The 22,985-nt window shown below is 35.7% G+C and overlaps 1 protein-coding gene and 1 long non-coding RNA gene across 4 annotated transcripts in view; one reads left to right on the forward strand and one right to left on the reverse strand.

Moving 5' to 3' along the window:
• LOC132360719 (uncharacterized) overlaps nucleotides 1-9,505 on the forward strand; it is a 75,822-nt gene extending 66,317 nt beyond the window's left edge. For both annotated transcript variants that reach the window (XR_009501164.1, XR_009501165.1), the window contains exon 4: nucleotides 8,192-9,505. This is a non-coding gene — a long non-coding RNA (uncharacterized LOC132360719). The remainder of the gene's footprint in view (nucleotides 1-8,191) is intronic.
• The window catches only part of CEP128 (centrosomal protein 128), a 428,617-nt gene that overhangs the window by 40,679 nt on the left and 364,953 nt on the right, over nucleotides 1-22,985 (reverse strand). For both annotated transcript variants that reach the window (XM_059915805.1, XM_059915804.1), the window contains one exon: nucleotides 13,308-13,331. In XM_059915805.1, coding sequence (XP_059771788.1) covers nucleotides 13,308-13,331 — 24 coding nt within the window. The remainder of the gene's footprint in view (nucleotides 1-13,307; nucleotides 13,332-22,985) is intronic.

The following is a 22,985-nucleotide window of genomic DNA, read 5'->3' on the forward strand; positions in this document are numbered from 1 at the left end:
ACCCATGACTGCACGTTAGAATCATCTGAGGAACTTTAGAAACTACTGGGTCCTATCCCAGGTCAACTGAATCTGGAGGCAGAAATGTGTTGAACTAAAATTATTAGGATTATTAAATAAGAACTATAAATTTAAATTTCTCAGACCCTAAATTTGAAATAATTAAATTGAATTTTGGAGGTAAAATGTATATAACATAGAGTGCCAAGACACATAACCAGTGTGACAAAACTAGGACCAGAACGCAAGTGTCCCGTTTAGTGAGCCAAATCTTTCTAGTCATGTACTGCTCCTGTGACTGGGAAAGGTAGTGCACACATAAGGGAGGAATATTTGTTTTAAATTAGAAAAGCACTTTCCATCCATTACCTCATTTGATCTTCTCAGCAAATCTGTGCACAAATAGGACAAGTAATAGGCCCATTCATAGATAATAGAAATTAGGATCAGAGGGGTTAAGTGAGTTGTCCATGTGAAAGAGCCAGGACTCACAACCAGGTCTTTGAACTCTCAGGGCACCAAATCCTAATCATTCTCTAAGAAATGTGGAGATCACCTGGCTTTTGCCTTACCCTCTCAGTCAACTCCTTCATGTCTGGGAACAAATACACTCTTCTTCAAGGAAAAACTAATGTCTAATGTGGAGTTCTGGGGTATTACAAAGCAAAACAAGTTCTGAGTTAGAAATGATAGGGATAAAAGCTGAAAACAGTAAGTTCTCTGACAAGATATAAGGGGAGTACTTCACGGAATCTAGGTGTTTTAAGTCAGTGAGTCTATATTTAATAAGCTTTAGACTATCTGGTTTATGTCTGATGACAATGAAACAAACAAGTCAGGATGTGTTCTACTGGCCTTTGTTACGGATATAGGTAGAGAGTGAGATGCTAGTAGAGGAAAACATTGAAGAAGCTCCAGAAAATCATTTATGGAGCACGAACTATGCGAAACAATTAAGAACAGAGCCTAAAGACAATAATGAGGGAAGGGCTATTTTGATGGCCTTTCACTGTTTGATGTTCAAGTATAATGTATTTGGGGGCCATGATAGGATAAAATCGCTCACTAATGTTAAATAATTAACACAAGACCACTTTGGATATTTATATTAATAGTGATAACAGTGACAGTATACTCTCCCCAGCCTTTCATCTGAGATCAAAGTTTGTTAAAAGCCCTAAACAAACTTTATGAACAGTTGTGTAAGTGGAATTAGAGTATAAAATTAAAAAAAGATCGACTGAGGCATTTAATATCACTGAGCAAGCTCAAGACACAACTAGTAATGCAACCAAGGGGCACGCCAACGCTCTTCTTCAACATTCACAAGGAAGAAAACTAGATCAAAGTTGCTTTATTAAACGCCATGTACCAATAGGTCGAGGGCATATTTTGACAATTCTAAATATGATTCAAGAATTCAGTGTCCTGTTTATGACTCTACTTCTTGACCTGCTCAAGGTAAATATGGGATCTCGTTGTTAGTTTTCTTCCTCTTCACTTAGTATCATTCGCTAGGTACTTACTTATAAAGCATTCCTTACTCATGTCTTCATTACTCTCAACATTCACAAGTGGAGTATGTGGAATGGAAAGAACACGGAGTCACTAATCAGGACAATTGAATTCTAGCCCTCAATTTGCCATATTTGGCTATTCATAAACTCCTCTGTCCTCCAGACTTCTTATTTATAGGGTGAGGGGTTTTGACAAGGGTCTCTAAGAGTCCTTCCATTTGTAACATTACCTAAAATGTGAGATCCACGGCAGCAGGGACCCAATCTGCTATATGCCTGAGGACACTGTCGAGATATGGCAGGGATTCAACAAGTATCTGTTGTATACAATTACATGATTAAATCAGGGTAAATTGTTTGAAAGCAACTATTCATAGGGTGAAAATTTTTTAATGAAGATAAATTTTTTTAAATTCCTCCTAGAGTCTACTAAGTAAAAGACTTTTAAAATATGACCCAGTGCAGCACAATCATTAAAAAAAAACATTTTAAAAACTGAAATGTAGAGAGGTTAAACAACGTGCCCAGAGTCATGTGCCTGGTTATCGAGGAGGATATGACCAGAACCCACCATTTCTGACTCTAAATCAGATACTGTTGTACTATATCACTTTCCATCATTTAAAACTAGGCATATAATAATTTTCAGCTGAAACCTGTATGCAATTGGTTAAAATTAGGTGCACAAAATGAAAAAATCCCAAATTAGCTTTTTATGTAAAGGCTACTTCAAAATGTGTGTAACAGACACTACTCCCACCAACTATATATTAAGGGTGTAATACCAATATTTCATTTTATAGTTAGATTAGGATCTTAAAAAGATGTAATACATTATTACTCTGAGATTTCACCCAGATATGCTCTCTTAAAGAGAACAGAAAGCATTTCTTGTATGTATATTTTTCAGAAAGATACTTCAGAAAGTGTTTTGTAATATACACTCATATTATCTTCACAATACAAAACAAGGCTTTTTACCCATAGAATGCACTGTTATTGATAGTGTTTGGAACAGGACTATAAAACACATTATCAAGCAAGGCAGTTAGGCAGTCTGACTACTTATCAGCATCAACGATGAAGCTGTCAGACTGACCTCCAAACACTAAGGAATTCAATAACACTAAATTCATCTGCTGGTGAAGCTGCATTCATTATGTAATTTCTCAATGATACTTTCCCTATGTCGCCGCATTTATGAAAAATCTGACAGCGCGGTGAGAAACGATCTTTGCAGGCTGAAGGAAGTCTTACATTTTTAAATTGGTCATCACCTTTTGCCACAAGGTTGCAACTCTGTATAAACAGCCCACTGGTTTCAGCACCATTTTCTGCATTTTAACATAAGCACAGTCATGTTTTTGCAATTTAACCCTTTGAAGATGACCCCATTATTGGAAAATATACACATTTTAATACTGACTAACACAGAATACAGACTCTGTATTTTGGGACAAGGTGGCGAAAGGAGAATGTCTAGATTGTTTCAACCAAGATCCCTCATGAGAGATTCATGAGGATATTTCCGTTTGCCCTCGATGCGAATATACAGAAGGTAGACTAACATTAGAGCAGTGGGAAACTTGGCAGAACGGGCTAGGACAGGGTTTGTGCAAAACCTTTTTCCGGTTTCAGTTTGAATGGGTTCCCAGGAAGTGTCAAGTTTGAACAAATCCAAAATTTTACAATGCAGCTCAGCCAAAACTGCTGAGATTCACCTGATTCTGGGTCAAAACCGTACAGAGCACACTGCGTTTTATTTGGTGTAAAGCCAATTTGACTGAACCTTTCAGGCAACTTCAATGAGAGGCTTATAGCCTTGGCAAGACCAAAAATGAACCTGGCTTGATCTTTGGTTTTGAAACAGCAAGTTCTGGCTTTATAAAGAGATAAAGGCAAGTTTTACCCAGCTTCAAGATTCTTACAAATACTTAGAAGAGGCACTGCAGATAATTAACTGTTATTTGGCCACATTTACATACTCAAGTCAGTTATTTCCTCAGCTAAACCGGGACACTTTAGTTAAATACATTAACACTATTGGGTCCATATACTCCTAAGTGCCCCAGAGCAGATTCTGGTGTCCTAACAAAGAATAATGGTCCTTCTTCAACAACTTATGTGCCTGTAGACTGGCTTGCACACGTAGTAGGGTGAAGCACAATTAGTGTTAGATCCATAGTGGGAAGGGAAGGAAATTGAAAGTAAATCCCCAACAATCAGTGTCTAACAGTAGACAGGTGAAATCAGAATACGCAGCATCTCTTAGTAATTTCCAGAGACGTACTGGTATACTCTTGTACTTATGGATACCAAGATCTTGAAGATCAACTGGTGTGCATACTTCAAGTCTGGTACCACTAATATTAGCTGAATGAATCCTTTAGAGATGTGCTTAAGCCTCTAGCACTTTTTTAAAAATAGAAATCATATTTCTAACAGTTTTCCTGTGTCTCGTAATTTTTTTCAGATAGGCAAATTTGTGCATGTTTTTCTCCATATAGCTGCAGGTTAGGATTTATCCTGTAAATTATGTTTTCTCTGTAAGTATATCCTAAAAATACAGGAAGTTTAGATTGTTTTAAGTAACTTTGGTTTGAGAAGTTGATTAAACACTGACAAATTGCAACTACACAGTTACACATTTGCTCTCAGTCAATACTTTTCAAAATTTTGATTACATCCTCCCTAAATAATTTTTAAACTGTGTATCTCCCTTACTCTCCCCCCTCCCATACACACATTTTTAAGTTGTCGGAATGTTTTCATCATAAGTTTAGGTAGTTGCAAAGGATGAAAATTCTTGAATGTAGTAAATATTGTCATTTTCAAATAAAACTTTTATATTACTCATATAAACTTATCCAGTGAACTTTAAATCTCATTAATTTGTTACCACCATTTATCCACTTACAAAATAACTAAATACCATCCTCTTTAAAAGACAGATTTTATATGATTCCTTTTCCCTTTGAATTTATTTCAAATCTGTTTTCCCTCACCGACTTTTATCCTAATATAAAATATATTTATGCTTGCAGGCCTATTTATTGGTTATCCTATCATACTTCATCCTTCTCTGTAACAAAAATGTATATATATACAGAGAGAAGAACTGATTTTTAAAACTCTCTGTGACCATAATGCTCTAAGTGTTAAACATTATTATGGAATTGAATTATCATATAATTAATATTAGGTATATTAAAATTTTGAGAAAAAATTAAATGTGAAATATCAAAAAACCTCGAGGCTTCCAAATGTATATCTCTTACTGGGATGGATATAGCTTCCTCTTCTCCTGTACTCAATTAGCTCATGTATCCATGGGTAAATGCTAATTTTGTTTCAATAAGACAGGGTTCCATTTCTATTTCTATTTTTTGTTTCTATAGATTTACTCACTGAGAAGTCTTGTTCACATAAAAAAGTACATGAGAATGAAATTAGTTTTGTTATAACAATGTCACTCAATTTCTTGAATGCCTTCCTAGTTTTATAGCAAAGATTACATAGTGATCTGTCATCAAAAATTAATTTTAATGATCTACCAGCTCGATTAGGTCCTCTTTCAATTTTGTTGAAAGCAAAGAATTAGAAACCACTTGACTTGCCAAAGGATTGTAATGTAGTTATTAAAGTCATTCACTTTCCATTTCTGGATGGTAAACCCAAAAGGCTTTACTCACCAAGACTTAAATGACTACAACTGTTCTTTTTTCACTTAGAGATATTTCATTGAACTTAACACATGCAAAAAATAAAAATCTTATCAATTTCAATACCATTCTATCAGTATAAAATTTTAATATATTTATTTTATCTCAGCATTAAATATATCTGCATCCAAAACTTAGAGCTGCAGACTGGCAAAGCCAGTCCTCATTGTCAAACCAATCAGCCAAATCAGCAGTACTTTCTGGCAGAAAAAAAGCCTGACTTCATTTTTCAATTCTATGTAATGTGTTAATGTGTCCTCGTGACAACTGTCTCACTTTTGAATCATAATTCTAAGACAGATAAATAGATAAGGCATGGAGCCGGACCAGAGTTTGTCACCTGGATGAAATAAGACACTGCGGCTTTCAATGCTTTCTTTCCAACACATCTTAGCTTTGTTTTCTGGAGCTATACATTCTCTGATTATAGTAGGTGGTGGAAGAGGTGAGGTCATTAAATAAAACTGTCTTTACTCCTCCTCAACATCAATCAACAATACATGCCGATTTCAGAACAACCCATTCTCAACACCCCATATATCTAATACAACCCTTTGTTCTTATCAAAAATATATGGATGACTAAGAAGGACAAGAAGCCTTACCTTAGTGACCTGATTAAAGGAGGACATGAAGGCACCCAAATCATAAACTGCCCCTTGTTTGGCACCCTGAAGTGCCTGGGGGAATTTGCCATCATGGGTCCCTGGATGGGTGAGAAGGAGGCCTTTCTTCTGCAAAGTGGGAGGAGGCTGATTATGAAAAGTAAGAGGGCCTCTTCAAGCAGAGCTATTTTAAGAGAATGTGCAGGTAGTAGCTGAGGATATAAAAATGGATTCTCTTAAACCTACTTGTGTCTTGACTGCCCCTTGGAAGATTTTTGTGCACTCCTGGAGGTACACTACTGGGAGACTGTGCTGTACCGCACCAGTTTTCTTTGAACCTGACTGTCAGGGACAGCATTAATCATTCTGTTGTAAAATTTAAAAAAAAAAAAAAAAAGTGCTGATAACACGTTTCAATTTCCTTTGCTTTTTGGTAAAATGTGTCATAGACACAAATGAGTACATAAAACATATACATAAAGAAAATGACAATTTTTGTGGTTTTAGTCATCATTTCCCTAATTATGAATGAAGCTGAATATACTCCTTTTTTAAAAAATTTATTTATTTATTTATGGCTGTGTTGGGTCTTCGTTTCTGTGCGAGGGCTTTCTCTAGTTGTGGCAAGCGGGGGCCACTCTTCATTGAATATATTCTTACATGTTTCTTCTTCAACTGAAATGCTTGCTTATGCCTTTTATCATTTTTCTTTTCTTTTTTTTTTTTTTTTTTTAATCTGGGTTGTTTATCCTTTTCTAATTGCTTTGTTGGCAATAAGATTTGGATACAAACTGATTTGGATACAAACTGCTAGTCAGTTATATCTTCTGCTACAAATGTGTTCCAAGTGTGGCTTTTCTTTTCATTCTTTTTATGTTGTCTTTTGATTTATGGAAGTTCTTAATTTTGATGTGGTCAAATCAGTCATTTCCTTTATGACCTATGTTTTCAGTGCCCCTACCCCCACCCCTAGAAATCCTCCAAAGTCCCAGGGTCATGATGATACTAAACTATACTTCGTTTTAAAGTCTTACGGTTTCATCATTCACATTTAGGCTTTCACCCACTTTTGCATCTGAGATAGGGGTTCAATTTCATTTTTTTCATACCATTTATTAAAAAGTCCATCCTTCCTCCTCTGATATGTGATGCCAGGTATGTCAGACACCAAGTTTCTATGTACACATATTTGTTTCTGGATTCTCTATTTGATTACATGAACCTATTTATATATTCCTGTGTCAAGACTACACTATCTTAATTTCAATAGCTTTAATAAGGTTGTATGTATGTTAGGAAAACTCTCCCCACTTCCTCTTCTTCAGAAGTATCTTGACTATTCCAGAGTGTCTTCTCTATAAAGGCTTGAATTTTTTTGTCAGACATTTTCCTGTATACTTTGTATTCTTTGTTACTTTTGTATTGATATAGTAACTTTAATTACATTTTCTCAGCGATTGTTGCTGGAGTTAGAAGGAAAAGGGACTTTCATATACTGGTTTCTATCAAACTTGTTAAACTATTTTTCATAATTTAACTATGAATTCCTAGAGCTTTTTATACAAACAATAATATTACTTGCAAATAATGATAGTTTTACTGCTCTGGTTAATACCACCAACACAGTGTCTAACAGAAACTGTAGAATGGGGCATCCTTTGCTTATTCCTGGTCTTAAAGAGGGACTTTCAAAATGCTAAGGTGAGGTTTGCCAGAGATTTTTTTTCACATGACCTTTATCAGATTAAGGAAGTTCTCTTCTATTCTTAGTTTTCTAAAAGGTTTATGAGGATGATAATGATATCATAGGAATAAATCTTCTTATTCATCTATTGGGATGACCTTATTAAATTTATTTCTCCTCAATCTGTCACTATGGTGAATTACACTGACTGATTTTTTTAATTTTAAACCAACTCAATTCCTGGAATAAACTCAATTGATGAATTGGTAATTTGTCAGTGTTCATGAGTAATTATCCTTTTTATACCTTCCAGGATTTATTTTGCTAATATTTTGTGTAAAATATTTTTGTATCCATGTTAATGTGTGAGAAGTTCCTTAATTTCCCTTATTTATACATTCCGTCTGATTTTGTCTCAAAGGTTATGCCAATTCCTAATGAGTTGGGCATATCCTTTCTTTTATTTTTTGACCTGTGAGTTGCTTAGAAGTTTACTTTGAAATTTCCAAAAGTCTATGGTTTATTTGGTTCTTTTTGAATCTTAAAGCTAGTTATAATCATGTCACTAAATTCCGGTCTATGGAAATGAACAGAAATGATATGTGCAAATTCTAGTTTTCACTAAAGGCAAGTTACATACATGCTCTTTCTTTCTTTTGTCTAGTTACAATATTAATCTAAGGGCTGGAGTGGAGGAGGCACCTTAGATCAGGAGGCGGAAGCAGGATATTGAAGATGGTAGAGCAAAACAACAAAAGAAGCCTGGGTTTCTGACACCATACCTGCCATGGACACGATATATTTGGATTGTTAAACAAGAGCGAAACTAATTTCTATCTGACTTAACCCATAATTCTTTTTGGATTTCTCTTAACTGAGGTCATGCTAACTCTAACTAATACAAAGGTATTGAGAATCTAAATTATCACGGCATTTATGGAAATGAAAATAAAGACAGATCTGAGGTGCGATATGACAAACAGAATTTGTGTATCTCCAAGCTGAACAGCCTTCCCTTCCCTTTCATTTCCTAAAATGACCCTGACTTCTTACTGTACTGCCTATATCTCCTCTTCTCCCTTGACCTCCCACTTACTAAGTTCACTGGTGCCTTTCTATAAACAAGGGTAATCACTCTAACCCTGCCTTTCTGGCACCAAACTGTCCCAATTCCTAATTTTCCAAGCACAGTCCTAAAGTCGTATTACCTCCACCTGCGCTTTCCCTCTTCCTCCTTGCAGGCTCTCACCACTCCACTCCACGCTGCACACCACCACTCCAGCTGTACTCCTGCACACCACATTCACCACGCCACAAGCCCTGATTGAAAACCATTAATGACTACTTACTGGCTAAAGAGCCGTGCTACCGCCTTTCACCTCCCAACCTCGCAATGGACACACCAGAGAACGCAAAGCAATCACAGCGGCGCCCTCCAAAGGAGCGGCCCAGAGTCCTTCCCGACGGAGTGTTTCCATAGCCAGTAGCGACCAGCAGGAACTGGCACTCAGGAAGAAACCCACTTGTATCCCTGATATAAAAGATCAAATCGAAACTCCTCGGTTTGTATTCCAAAACTCCGAAGTGTCTATTACTCTCTCAAAGTTTTACAGATAATGAGCCTATAAGAAAAAAAAAAAAAAAAAAAAGATGTGAAAGCCTTTGAAATGGAACAAAAACTTACTGGGTATCTTCAGTGAAAAACTAGTTTTTGCCTAGCGGACCCTTCTGGGTTTTTTGATTCTACAGGATCTCTGTATCAGTCATTGTCTTTGAGCTATTTATAACTCTGTGAGTTATAGATGACTGATTGCTATGCAAATGATTCTTGTACATAGACATGAAATAAATTTTGTCTGGGGAGGTTCAATTGATTTCCTTCCTCCACTATGGAAGAAGCCAGTTTTGCCTCTATTTTAAATTCACTTCAGTACTCTATTGCTCTTTGAATGTTCCTTTAAGTGAGTTGTAACATCTTGCTCGTTCTCTGATTAATTAATGTGTTAAACTCATTTGTCATGAGTTCATTTTATATTTGTATGAGGGTCATGATTTCATGATTTTGCCTTAAAATTTTTTTTTTTAAATATCCTTTTACTAACTCTTTTTTCATTATTGCCTTTAAACTTTTATTACATCCCCAATATAGAATGTCTTCTCTGGCTCTTTCTACCTGACACTACTGATTCTTCCCATTTCAGAGAGGAAACTAATCTCCTCCATCATGTCCTCAAACTACAAAAGCCATGCTTTTCCATGATGAACCTAGACTGCAATGATGTTAATTTATTTTACAATTATTGTTTCTTTGTAATGCCTTCTAAAAAATGTACTGTTTCATTCACATGTTGTAGACAGTGCATATTTATCTTACATCATTAATTCATTTATATGTAAGCAACTTCTCTCCTCAATTAAAGTGCAAGCTCCTTGAGAGAACTGATCACAATTCCTTTTCCTTTTCTCCTCTTCACTGTCTACCTAGTACCTTAGTGCCCAATAAATATCCACTCTGAGTCCCATCCATGGCCCATGAACTGGGGCTCTCAACCAAGATTTTTTTGAGGTAATCACTTAGCTTTATTTGGGGAATCAACCTACTATGTTTTGGCTGAAGGTGGTTCCTTCCTAGGAGAATTCACACTAAACTTTAATGAAGATCATGGGAGCTTCTGTGAAACACCAAATAAAGTGTAATACTGAGCAGAAAGGCTAGGGAAAAAAGAATAAATTGATGCTTCTAGGTACTTTTTTCCCTCAACTATCAGTACTGTGTATACCTATATTCTTAAGAATAGTCTATGTGAGGATTATATACATTCAGTTTGACATTCATTCTTTGATTCTACAAATGTTTATTGATTTTCAACTATACGTTAGAAATTTTTTGCAGGCCCTGGGGATGCATTTGTAAATAAAATGTAATTTCTATTCCAAGAAGCTTACCTGCTAGTGAAGAAGGAGAGGGAAGTATTGAGAAAGAGAAGGGAAACAGACACAACTGCGACCTAAGCATATAGATAATTGGTGACAAGCCAAATCAAGTTGCTCATTATAACAAAAAAGACCTTCTTATTTTCAGGTATTATAACTACTAAACCTTTAAAATTAATCTATTGTAAATACCCCTAATGGAATAATGAAATTTCCAATTTTGCAGATCTGTATCACCAGGACACATACCCTACATTCAAAGCCTTACATACCCTAATACCACCTAAACCAAATGAGAGACCACCAACATTTTTCTATGGTTTAAGTGCTAAGTTGTGAGAGACTAATAAATGGTCTTGAGACTGCTTCCAGCATATTTGATTTTATGAACTATAAAATACTTTATCAGCTGAATAGTCTACCAAGTATATTAAATCCACTCTTTATAATGCCATATGAAGTCAAAGGATTTCATAACATTTGAGCATTAACATTATTACTGAGCATTTTCATTCATTATTACTGAAGTTTTACTTATGATAATTATTTCAAATTAAAACCATCTTGAGAAAACTGCCACTGTAAAAAACCTAGTTCATTTAACCAGTTTTATTTTTCTCATGATGATTTTTTATTTTTTACCTTTATTCTTAGAGGAACCCTTAGAATAAGGCATTTAAGATTTTATACCATAGTACTATGTTAGTAAAGAGATTATGTAAATAAAAAAGACCAACAAATACTAATAAAAGTTATAGGCTTCTTGTTGTTATTGATAATTTTCAGCTTCGCATGACATACTAGTATAATCAAAATGATTAAATAAGAAATAATAAGCAATCATGTAATGATAATGATAATGATAACCTAACATTTGTTTGGTCCTAAATATTTTCACATATATTTTCTCTCTTAATTCTCACAACAGTGTGATAAAATATGTTTAATTATATTCATTTTTACAGATGAAGGAATCAAGAAACAAGCGATTTACTAAATGTTGAAGTGGCATTTTGTATACTGAACCCAGGTCCTCAAACTCAACATTTCTGTTTTGGTTCATACTTTTAAAAAGAGCATTTAATTTACAAGTCAAATACTGTTGGCAAGACACTTTCTAAGGATAAGTAAAATATATGTGGAGGAACACTAAACATTTTATTCACTTACTATGTCATCATACTGAAACCGAGAAAGTCAGTGTACTTTCCCAATGGCCTGGTTAAATCTAAGGAATAGATTATTTCCCAGCTAGGGTCTGCACACTGTCAATCAAAATCACTTGCTTACACAGGACCAAAATACTCTGTATTAGCATCTTTCCTTTCCTCACACTCAAAATATAAATATTTTATTCTTAACTAGCCTTATTGTTTAAAAGTTTCTTATTTTTCACCTGCTCATTAAAAACATAAAAAAAAAAAAATCACCACTAGACCCAAGTCACTCAATATTTTGTGTGTTTTCAAAAGTTTTAAACACAAAATATGCATATTCAATATTTGTATCATACTCTCCATATAGCTTTAAATACCTCCCCCTGTATATAACAGCATGTCAATATTTTCTTTTTGAAAATATGACTTTTTTTTTTTTTGATTGATTGATTGATTGCTATGTTGGGTCTTCGTTTCTGTGCTAGGGCTTTCTCTAGTTGCGGCAAGCGGGGGCCACTCTTCATCGCGGTGCACAGGCCTCTCACTATCGCGGCCTCTCTTGTTGCGGAGCACAGGCTCCAGACGCGCAGGCTCAGTAGTTGTGGCTCACGGGCCTAGTTGCTCCGCGGCATGTGGGATCTTCCCAGACCAGGGCTCGAACCCGTGTCCCCTGCATTAGCAGGCAGATTCTCAACCACTGCGCCACCAGGGAAGCCCCCTGAAAATATGACTTTTAATGGCTGAATAATATTTCATTGTAAGGTGGTACCATAATTTATTTTACCATTCTTTCAATTCACGTGGTTTTCATTATAAAAATGTTTATTTATAAAGTAATTAACCATGTTTTTTAAAACTTGAGAAACAAAGAAAGGAATGATATCACAGCCCTAATTCTTGTCTAACAAGTCACTATTATAAGATTTGCTTGCTTCTATTCTTTTTTTTATACACCTATCATCATATGTTATCATTAAAGTACATGTAATTTTATATCTTGAATTTGTTTCCATTTAACTATATAAGAAACCTTTTCCAAAATCATTGTGTCATGCTGGGTGGAAACTTCACACTTTATCTAACCATTACTTTATTGCCGAATAATAAGTCATCTCCCCTTTCTTTCTATTTAAAATGTATATCATTTTCCAGTAAATATTGCAAGCATGTAATCTTTATATATTTGCACTTAAAAAAAATGATTTCCTAATACCAGATTCCTGCAAGTAAGATTATTGAAAAAAAGGCTAACCAGCTTTTATCATTATTTGGATATTGTAAAAAAAAAAATGTTGACTGTCTGCCCTTCAAAGTATAAATAGCATCCTGATTTTAGTTTCTTATCAACTAGTCCTTTTAGTGATTGGGAAATACAGAAACAAATAAGCATAATTACATTTAAGCTAATTTTGTTTTCCATAAATTAGTGCATAAGGGCATCACCTGTCTTGAGAGAGCAGTGACCACTTAAATACACACACTTTTTTTCTTAATTTTTTTTTTTTTTTTTTCATTTTAAAAGTTTGTATCTACATACCTTTCTGGTATAGTTTAGCTTACTTTCCCCTTTGAATCTTAGATGTAGTTTTAGAAATGCTTTCCAGAACTGCTTCCTTTGGGGAGTGCTCTGAAATCCACATCAGGACACAGCAGTAATCCTGATAGGAGAAAGAAAATGCCCCAACTTACCGTTTCTAACGCATGTACACGATCCTGCAAATAAAGCATAATACATAATTATTAAAACAAAGCTATAAAAAATCATTTCAAGTTTACTTAATTTTTAGATTTTCTATTTATCCTCTATTAACAATAACATTTTAAAAATGTAAAAAATGAAAACTCCTACTCAGGATAATCTCTCCAATAGAAAAATAGTCATAAAAGAATCACTTTTCTCATCTCAACTAGTGTTAGGACGACAAGGTTTAATTTAATAGTAAATACCATAAATTCAGGCATAGTTACTAAGTGGAATAGATTTTATCACTTTTGCATTGGTAAAATTATTTATCTATTTAGTGAAATATAACTATTAGATCTGAATATATGAACCACTAGACAACAGTAGTGATTTAAAAAAGGAATTTAGCACATATACCAGCTTTCAATTATGTATACAGCACAAAGTATGCTCTCACAGGAAGTAAAGTTCAGACATAAGAATGACTTCACCAATTAAAATTAATAAGTACATTGTTAATTGAAACAAGGCAGGAAAAGTAAAAGAGAAAGATATGTCACATGCAGCCAATCCTGAACCCAGATAGGTCTTCGTTACCTACAGTATCTTAGAAGGTTTCATAGAAATACTGGTTTTAAAATGAGTCATTGATAATATCGCTTTAAAAGCTAAATGATTAAGAATGGTTTCATTCTCAATCCAACAGCTGTGTTCTCAACTCTTCCCAGAGCTAACAGCTACATACTAAAAGTTTTTACCAAAAAAAAAAAAAAAAAGCTGACTTTGAGAGAGAGGAGACTGAAAATTCAAGTGCAAAGCCATCCTTTTTACGAGGGTCAAGGCCATTTTTCTTTCTATTCTTTCATTTTAAGTAGTTGGAGGAGATATATAAAATCTGGATTTTTCAAAATTAAATTGTTTGCGCTAAGAGGGAAAGGAAGGAAAATGGTGCAGAGGGCCATTCAGCTCAGATCTCTGTGACCGTACAGAGACTGACAGAGACCCATGACACTTAGGAGCATAAACTTGGCTCTCCCCTGCATTCTCCCAGCTTCACCTAACACACAGAGGCCTTGCCTTTGAGGACTTCTGCAACCCAGCCTTCAACGCTCAGACTGCGAAACCGGGTTGAACGTTTCTGCCTCTTTAAATATTTGGCTATGTGGGCACAAGTTAAATGAATATATTATGCAAAATCAGCCCAAAGCAGACTGTTTTTAGCAATATAATCTGTTTAATTACATTTTGTTGGCATACTTGAGAGAACTTCACCCTTGCCCCCATAATTTTCATAAAATAACTGCTACTTTATTGGTGACTTGTGTACTGTCACATTTGAGTAGCTCGTAATAAATGCATATAATGCCTCAAGGGGGCTTTGATCTGTCCTTCCCAGGCATCTTATTCACAGTGCATCTGGGACAAAGTCATTCAGCAAAGCGTTATCATCACTTGCAGACTGAACAGAACCTCGTTAGACAGTCTTTGGGCGGCATCGCATTTATATGAACCATCTTGGAAGGCTGAAAATATTTACAGCCACTATTTGGGCCTTAAGTTTTCCCCACACCATGTACCTATGGGGCTCATATTATTTAGAATTAGCACATATTTTAAAAGCACACATACAGCTGGTTTGAAATCCGTGACTTCATATGATGCCAAAAGAGTACAACTGAATTAAATTCCATTTTAATTCATAGCTCACTGTTTGGTAAAGATAAACTGATATAATTTATGTATTAGTGTCTTCATTTTACTTAAATATTTGTTACAGGATTTTAAAATACGCACTGTCATGGACTACATGTTTGTGTCCTCAGAATTCATGCATTGAAACCCCAGTCCCTAATGTGATGGCATTTGGAGATGTGGCCTTTGGGAGGTAACCAGGTCATGAGGATCGAGCCCTCATGGGATTAGTGCCCTTAGAAGAAGAGACACAAGAATGCTTGCTTCTCTTTCTGCTCTCTGCCAGGTAAGGGAATAAGGAGAAGATGGCCATCTACAAGCCAGGAAGAGGTCCCTTACCAAGAACTGAATCTGCCAGCACCTCGACCTTGGACTTGCCAGCCTCCAGAACCGTGAGAAATAAATTTCTCCGTGAGAAATAAATGTTTGCTGTTTAAGCCACCCAGGCTACAATAATTTGTTATAGCAGTCCCAGCTGACTGAAACATATGCCTAGCCTATAAGGCTAAAACGCAAATGGTCAAAAAATCTCAATTTCATTAAAATATAAAGATCAATAATCTATTTCAATACAATTTACTTATGTCTGTCTATAATCTACTCCATTCCAAAATGGTACTGAGATAGCTTTCAATGAAAAAATATATATGTTAAGAAAATGAGAAAATTAGGGAAACAAGAAATTCAGTTCATTAGCCTGAATTTAAATAATTCAATTTGCCAATCAACAACAGCTAATAGGATACCAGTCATTGTTGCCAATTAGTGAGCTCTGTCTAAATTGCAGTTTTTTTGGCCTTAATTGTAGGCCATAAATAAAAAGAAACTACTCCTAATCTTTATGAACTTATTAACTTGCTTTTTTTTTTTTTAACATCTTTATTGGAGTATAATTGCTTTACAATGGTGTGTTAGTTTCTGCTGTATAACAAAGTGAATCAGCTAGCTATACATATACACATATCCCCATATCCCCTCCCTCTTGCGTCTCCCTCCCACCCTCCCTATCCCAACCCTCTAGGTGGACACAAAGCACCGAGCTGATCTCCCTGTGCTATGCGGCTGCTTCCCACTAGCTATCTATTTTACATTTGGTAGAGTATATATGTCAATGCCACTCTCTCACTTCGTCCCAGCTTACACAGCCCCCTCCCCGTGTCCTCAAGTCCGTTCTCTATGTCTGCGTCTTTATTCCTGTCCTGCCCCTAGGTTCTTCAGAACCTTTTTTTTTTTTTTTAGATTCCATATATATGTGTTAGCATACGGTATTTGTTTTCCTCTTTCTGAGTTACTTCACTCTGTATGACAGACTCTAGGTCCATCCACCTCACTACAAATAACTCAATTTCATTTCTTTTTATGGCTGAGTAATATTCCATTGTATATATGTGCCACATCTTTATCCATTCATCTGTCGATGGACACTTAGGTTGCTTCCATGACCTGGCTATTGTAAATAGAGCTGCAATGAACATTTTGGTACATGACTCTTTTTGAATTATGGTTTTCTCAGAGTATATGCCCAGTAGTGGGATTGCCGGGTCGTATGGTAGTTCTATTTTTAGTTTTTTAAGGAACCTCCATACTGTTCTCCATAGTGGCTGTATCAATTTAAGAAATGTATTGCGAAATTTAAATGGTTGAAGTTGACTTCTTTTTTGGCAGACAAGATTAGTTATTATAATTCTGTATATAAAAGAATTAGGCTACTGCAAATCCCTATTCTCAAACAAAATATTTGCATACTTCTGCTCATGTTCTTATCATTAAAATAGCCAAAAACTTAAGCCAATATTGTGGCACTGATACAGTCTATGAAAACACATGCCAGTATACGTCCTGGAATGAATATATAATTATACCAAAATATATTCTCCCTATCCTCTCCCACTCTTGCTATAACTGCAACTGTAGTGTTTTGTTGTTGCTGTTTAATCTTCAATTTTCATTTCAACAGATTTTATCTTCAGGCTCGGCCTGCAGGTTCATTATTCTCCCTCCTCTCCCACCACATACACACTCCTAAGGTTAGATCCCCAAAAGAAAAGAATTACTAGGATATTGAAAGGGGGGAGAGTAGGTGAGAGGAGTAGAGGGGGAAGACAGAAGTAATGAAGTAATGAAGACACTCTCAGTATAATCATGCAATTTCAGGTGGTTTTAATAAATCAGTGGTTCTTATTTTTGTAGCCATGGACTTTGAGACTCTTTTCCCCAGGAAAATGTACACTATACACAACACACAGAATTTTGTATATACTTTTAGGGGAATTGCAGACTCTCTGAAACCCACCCATGGGCCTCCAAGTGCTTTTACTCCAAATAAAAACACTTGAAATAAGATGTAAGAATTATTTTATTAGACCAAATAATTTATTTTAAATAAATTATTTTATTAGGCCAAATAAACTATTTTACTAGACCAAATCTATTTATTTCTCCTGTATGAAATATTTCTGGGTAACAAGGAAAGGAACAATGGGAAGTGGAAGGTTAAAAATCAGAGGAGAAATTTCCTTCAAATATTTTGAAGAAAAAAGCTCTTAGGGAAAAAATATGTTTTATCGTTATCAGTTTTTTGTGATTGGAGAGTCCCTTTCCCACTATTTTTTAGTGCTATTTAAGATGGGGAAAGTCTAAGAAAAACCTAAAATGGTAACAATCATTTTAATGTTTACTCTTTTTTTTTTTTTTTTTTAAATTTATTTATTTATTTATGGTTGTGTTGGGTCTTCGTTTCTGTGCGAGGGCTTTCTCTAGTTGAGGCAAGCGGGGGCCACTCTTCATCGCGGTGCGCGGGCCTTTCACTGTGGGGGCCTCTCTTGTTGCGGGGCACAGGCTCCAGATGCGCAGGCTCAGTAGTTGTGGCACACGGGCTTAGTTGCTCCGCGGCATGTGGGATCTTCCCAGACCAGGGCTCGAACCCGTGTCCCCTGCATTGGCAGGCAGATTCTCAACCACTGCGCCAGCAGGGAAGCCCTTAATGTTTACTCTTAAGGATTATACATACAGTCACTGCATAGTCCTTGAGTTACAATGAAGAGTACTAGCTGTTATTATCAGTGTGAATATTACATACCATTTCTAAATGAAAACAATAATGCTAGAAATCACATTTTAATTTATTCTGGGCTTGACAGATCGAGTAAGGTGAGTTATATTTTTGGGAAGGACAATAGCACATGCACTATAAAAAAAAGACGTATGTTAACTTTTTATCATGAGGTTAGTAACCTGTCTTGAGCTGTATATATTCCTTTGCTACTTGGTCACAATGGGGCGTACATTAGAGTTTATGGATAAACCAAAGCAAATTCATTAGTATCATTGGAGATGGGAACATATTTGTAGGCTGTTAGGAAATGAACGCTAAGTGGAGAGTTGGTATCTGAATCCTTGGTCATTGACAGTTTATTTGACTCAGCTGAGCCAATCAACTAGCCACATTGATTCATCCATCCCACCTAAGAGATGACATAGAGGCTCACAGGTCTGAATACTCAGAGTTCTCTGCCCCTGATAAGTAGAGCTGTACAGGTCTAGTGACTTTATAACGATAATGCAGCATTTTCCAAGAATGCTTTAAATACATCCATTAGCATACAAAAAAAGCACAATACTGGCGTAAAAATATAATGAAAGTCTCTATTGCTTCCGAGTCTAAGAAACATTACAAGCATAGACTAATTCTGGAAACTTCTCTGTACTGAAGGGCCATGATGAACATATAAGTTTCAAAAAGAAAACCCACAGTGAGGACTCCCTCTCATCACTGTTCTAAATGCACAAAGCCTGTTTTCTGGAAGAAAAATCCACTCAGCTTCACCCAGAGAGACCACTGCAGGGCATTTTTCCTGTCAATGTTATCTTGGTTTAATCAACACACACTTTACCTGCTGCTTTGTACATGAAGGTTATAAAATGAAATGCATTTTTCCTCTATGCATTTCCACATGACAACCCATTACATTTAACAAATTGTCAATCATTTTTTAAAATAATTCAAAGAGTTAGAAATAATTTCAAATGCATTCTTTTCCACACTTCAAGATATTAAAATGAAAGAAAAGGAAAAGGCTTCTATTAACCACCACAAAAAAAGATCAATGTTTCATAGAATCATTCTAAAAAATTAAAACAAAATAGATAAAAATCGTAAACAACCTCAATGTTGCAACACCAAAAAAAGTTTGAAAATATAGTGTAAGTTGGCTTTGAATACACACATAAGTCAAAGATCTGTACATAAAATTGCATGTTATCTATTAAAAGTCAAAGTTACCCTATATTTTAAAAAACTTTAGAATGAATGGCATTAGGGCAGCATGCAGTGGTTTCCCATCATCTGGTGTTCAATTTAGCCATCATTAGATACTTCCAGTCAATCTTTGTTAACTCATTTCACTAGCTGCTTATGTGCCTTTTTTCAAATAATCTACTTCAGGGTTCAAAATAACAAAACAGAAATGCTGAAAAGAAAACCACAACAAGGCATCAGGATTTTACCTAAAAAGTCGTCAATAAGAAAACCCAACATTTGACTTATCAAGAAAAGCCAGTTTAAAGGTACGTATTATTTCCTAGCCTAGTAATGATCCTTGTTATCTACCTTTCACTTGGGGACTGGAAAATCAGAAGCAGAAACAATGACAAAATTTAAGAACAAAGCCGAAGTGTGTGCTCCGCATTTCTGATCTGTTCTCTCATCCACTACCATTGCCAGATAGGGACCTGAGGCGGCCAGTTGTGCTTCTGTAGCTTTCTTCTGCTGTATTCTCAGGCTGGCGGTGTGGTTTGCAGTATTGTTATGAGGCCATTGCTAACTACTGCACTTCCATTCAGTACTATTCAGGAAAGGCTGAGGTTGCACTTACACTGAAGTGGGATGTGTACATAGGTTTGCGGAGCAGGGAATACAAGTGGGGTGAAGGAGGAAAATGAAGAGAAAGCATGGAAATGGGGCTCTGTTGGTTTGTTTCAACAGATTTCACACTGGAAAATGCAGCCAGAAAGGCTAGGTAAGGGTTTTGCTTAAAATCCCTGTAAGCATTTCTAGTCAACAGTACGAAACTAATACCAAAAAATAAAAATCTCAGATTTACCCTTTATATTTTAGAACACAAAGCAAGGCAATGAGATTTCTTCCCCCTGCCCCCCTCTTTAAAATGAAGAATCACTGTAAGTTTCTTCTTTAATGTGCAATGTTATACGTGCATAGGTGTGCGCCTACAGGATAAGACTGCAACCCAAATGAAGGGCAAAAGACAGAATTATCTTTCTGCTGGTACTGCTCAGTTCCACAGTGAAACTGCTAGTAACAGGTTACAAAAGTTCAATGAATGACATCTAGACTGGAGAACAACTAAAAGTTATTTGCAGATAATATAAAGGCTATGATCGTGGTTAGGGGTAATGCAAATGATAACCAATGTAATTTCAAAGATTGCCCCCAAAAGAGATGCAGGAACAGGAGTTGAGTAGCAGGGGAAAAAGCTAACAACCCAGAAACCAACACACCATATTTTTTTCCAAGGATTTACACTTGAAGAAGTAAAGTACATGTCTCCAGTTGTGAGGCCTGTCATATATCAGCTGAATATGCTCTGAACTCTTATGCAAATCACAGTGCAGTGGTGATTATGGCATAATTTATGAGTAGGTTTGTGTCATGCATAACTTGTGGAAAACAATTGGGTATGCTTTTTTTTTTTTTTTTCAGGGTGTGTATCTGACTGCCACCAAACATAGCTGATCTAATGAGACTCCCTGAGGCTAACATCTCCTTTGTTTCCCTCAAGTGTACACATCTCTTGGGTTTCCAAGTGAAGCATGTTCACAAGGAAACCTGTATAATCACAGAACCCTTTGTCCCAAGCTCCCTCCTCTTGAATATTTGAATTGCAACACTTGATTGTTGACGATTGTGCATGTCACATGGCTGAGTCATTAAATGGCAAAAGCAAACAGTCCACCTTGGGAATTAAATTGTAATTCCAATAATCCACATCCTAATTTACATGGAAAGTCATTTACTCAATTCTTTTCAGGAATTAAAACATAAGGAACATTATATTAGATACTCTCCTTTTCACCCTCATTCCCATATTCCTTCTGCGGGCTACTGCGTACAGTTCTCTCTCACCACTCTGTACAAAGAGAGAGGCCGCTGCTCAGAATGAGTGATCGAGGCAGAAACAGATCGTTTTACAATAATGTATTTGGCTGACATAACTCAGGCTTTTCTTGCTTCCTAATTCAGTCTGACTCAGCTTAGAATTATTACTAACCTCCATTTTGTGATATACAAGTACAGGTAGAAAGGGAAAGGTGATTAAAGGATTTAAAACTAGCCTTAGATTATATGTACTCTGATAATCAGTGGTGCACTATTCTTAGTATCTACAAAAACTGAGGGAAAAAACCCAACAACTTAGTTTTCAGTTGAACTTCTGGGAAGCATACCTGAAGGCTGACTTACCCTGTATGTCCTGAAATAAAGCAGATGTATTTTGACTATTCAGTTCCAAATATCCTAAATATTTTACCTATGAAATACTTAACTGCTTTTTCTTCAAATTGAGCTTCATTCTGATTTCTCATTGCGGTCTGACTAGCGTCTTCCGAAGGTGGCATTTTAAATAGTAGCTTTGGCTGTTTAAGAGAGATGTGAGTAAAGAAAAAGAGTTGGAAAGCTCTTGTCTACTTAAAGCACTATAAATAGTAATAGCTATAAAAATAACACCAATAGGACCATAATTATTTCTAATGATTTTTAAAGGACCTTTAAAATGTTCCTCCAAATAACTGTTTACCCAACTAAGGTCACAAATTTTAGGGAAATCATTATTTGAAATTTAAAATACTTTACTCTTCAGGATTATAAATAAAGAATAGTGATTCATTTCAAAATATCTCCAATTGTCTGGCTTTCAAAATCATCCCAGGAAGTAACTGATCCTAAATTCCAAAGTCTATGAAGGAAGAAATAAATAAGATGTGAGCTTGTTAACAGACGCACCTGGGCAGTTTCAGCCAGTAATGAAAGCTACTTTTAACACTCACAACCTTACCTGTGGATAATGGCCCACTAATGGAGTGTGATTTTAGGAGTTCAGGAAGGTCTGACTGATTACCCAAAATTATAGTTTCCTTCTATTTGCAAAATTATTTAAAATTCTACCAACAGAAATTTATTCTTTGAGGAAGAACTCAAAAATATACTCTTTGACTCTCCCCACTCCAGTTCATCTTTCAAAAGACAAACATTCTTGAGACAGATAACCATTAAACTGTAGTTCATTCCAAGGCAGGGTTCAGCAAAGTACTACAGTAGGTCACTCCAACCTGCTGCCTGTTTTTATACGTCCGCCAGCTAAGAATGGTTTTTACATTTTTATGTGGTTGAAAAAAAAAAGTCAAAGTAAGAATAATACTTCATGATGTGAAAATTACATGAAATTCAAATTTCACTTTCCATAAATAAAGTATTATTGGAATATAGCCCACTCATTTCTTTACATATTGTCTATGGTTGTTTTCATTCTATGACGTCAGAGATGAGTTGTTGGGTGAGAGCATATGGCCTGTAAAAGTGAAAATATTTAGATACTGGTCCTTTACAGGAAGTCTGGCAACCCCCTTTTCTAAGATATTGGTGTCCTATAAGAATTACTTCCGGCCTCACAGAGGTCACCCTGCAGGAAACCCTGTACGTTTCTGGAAGCAGAGGATAAGGTGAGACATACTGACCAGGGATAAAAAAATTAAATAAGAACCAGAAAATTTTTACCCAACTTTTAAACTTTAAAGCAAAATTTAAAAGTTGTATGTTTGTAAATACATATGCCCAGAATATAAACCATTCCTCAGGCCATATACGTTTCTTCCTTTTGTCCTTTGTTCCTTTTATCCATTATTTTTTCTTTCCTTCCAATTTCTTTCCCTACATCATTGCTTCCTTCCTTTCTTTCTCCCTCCCTCCCACTCATTTA

This window comes from Balaenoptera ricei, chromosome 2, assembly GCF_028023285.1.
Source record: "Balaenoptera ricei isolate mBalRic1 chromosome 2, mBalRic1.hap2, whole genome shotgun sequence".
Classification (NCBI taxonomy): domain Eukaryota; kingdom Metazoa; phylum Chordata; class Mammalia; order Artiodactyla; family Balaenopteridae; genus Balaenoptera; species Balaenoptera ricei.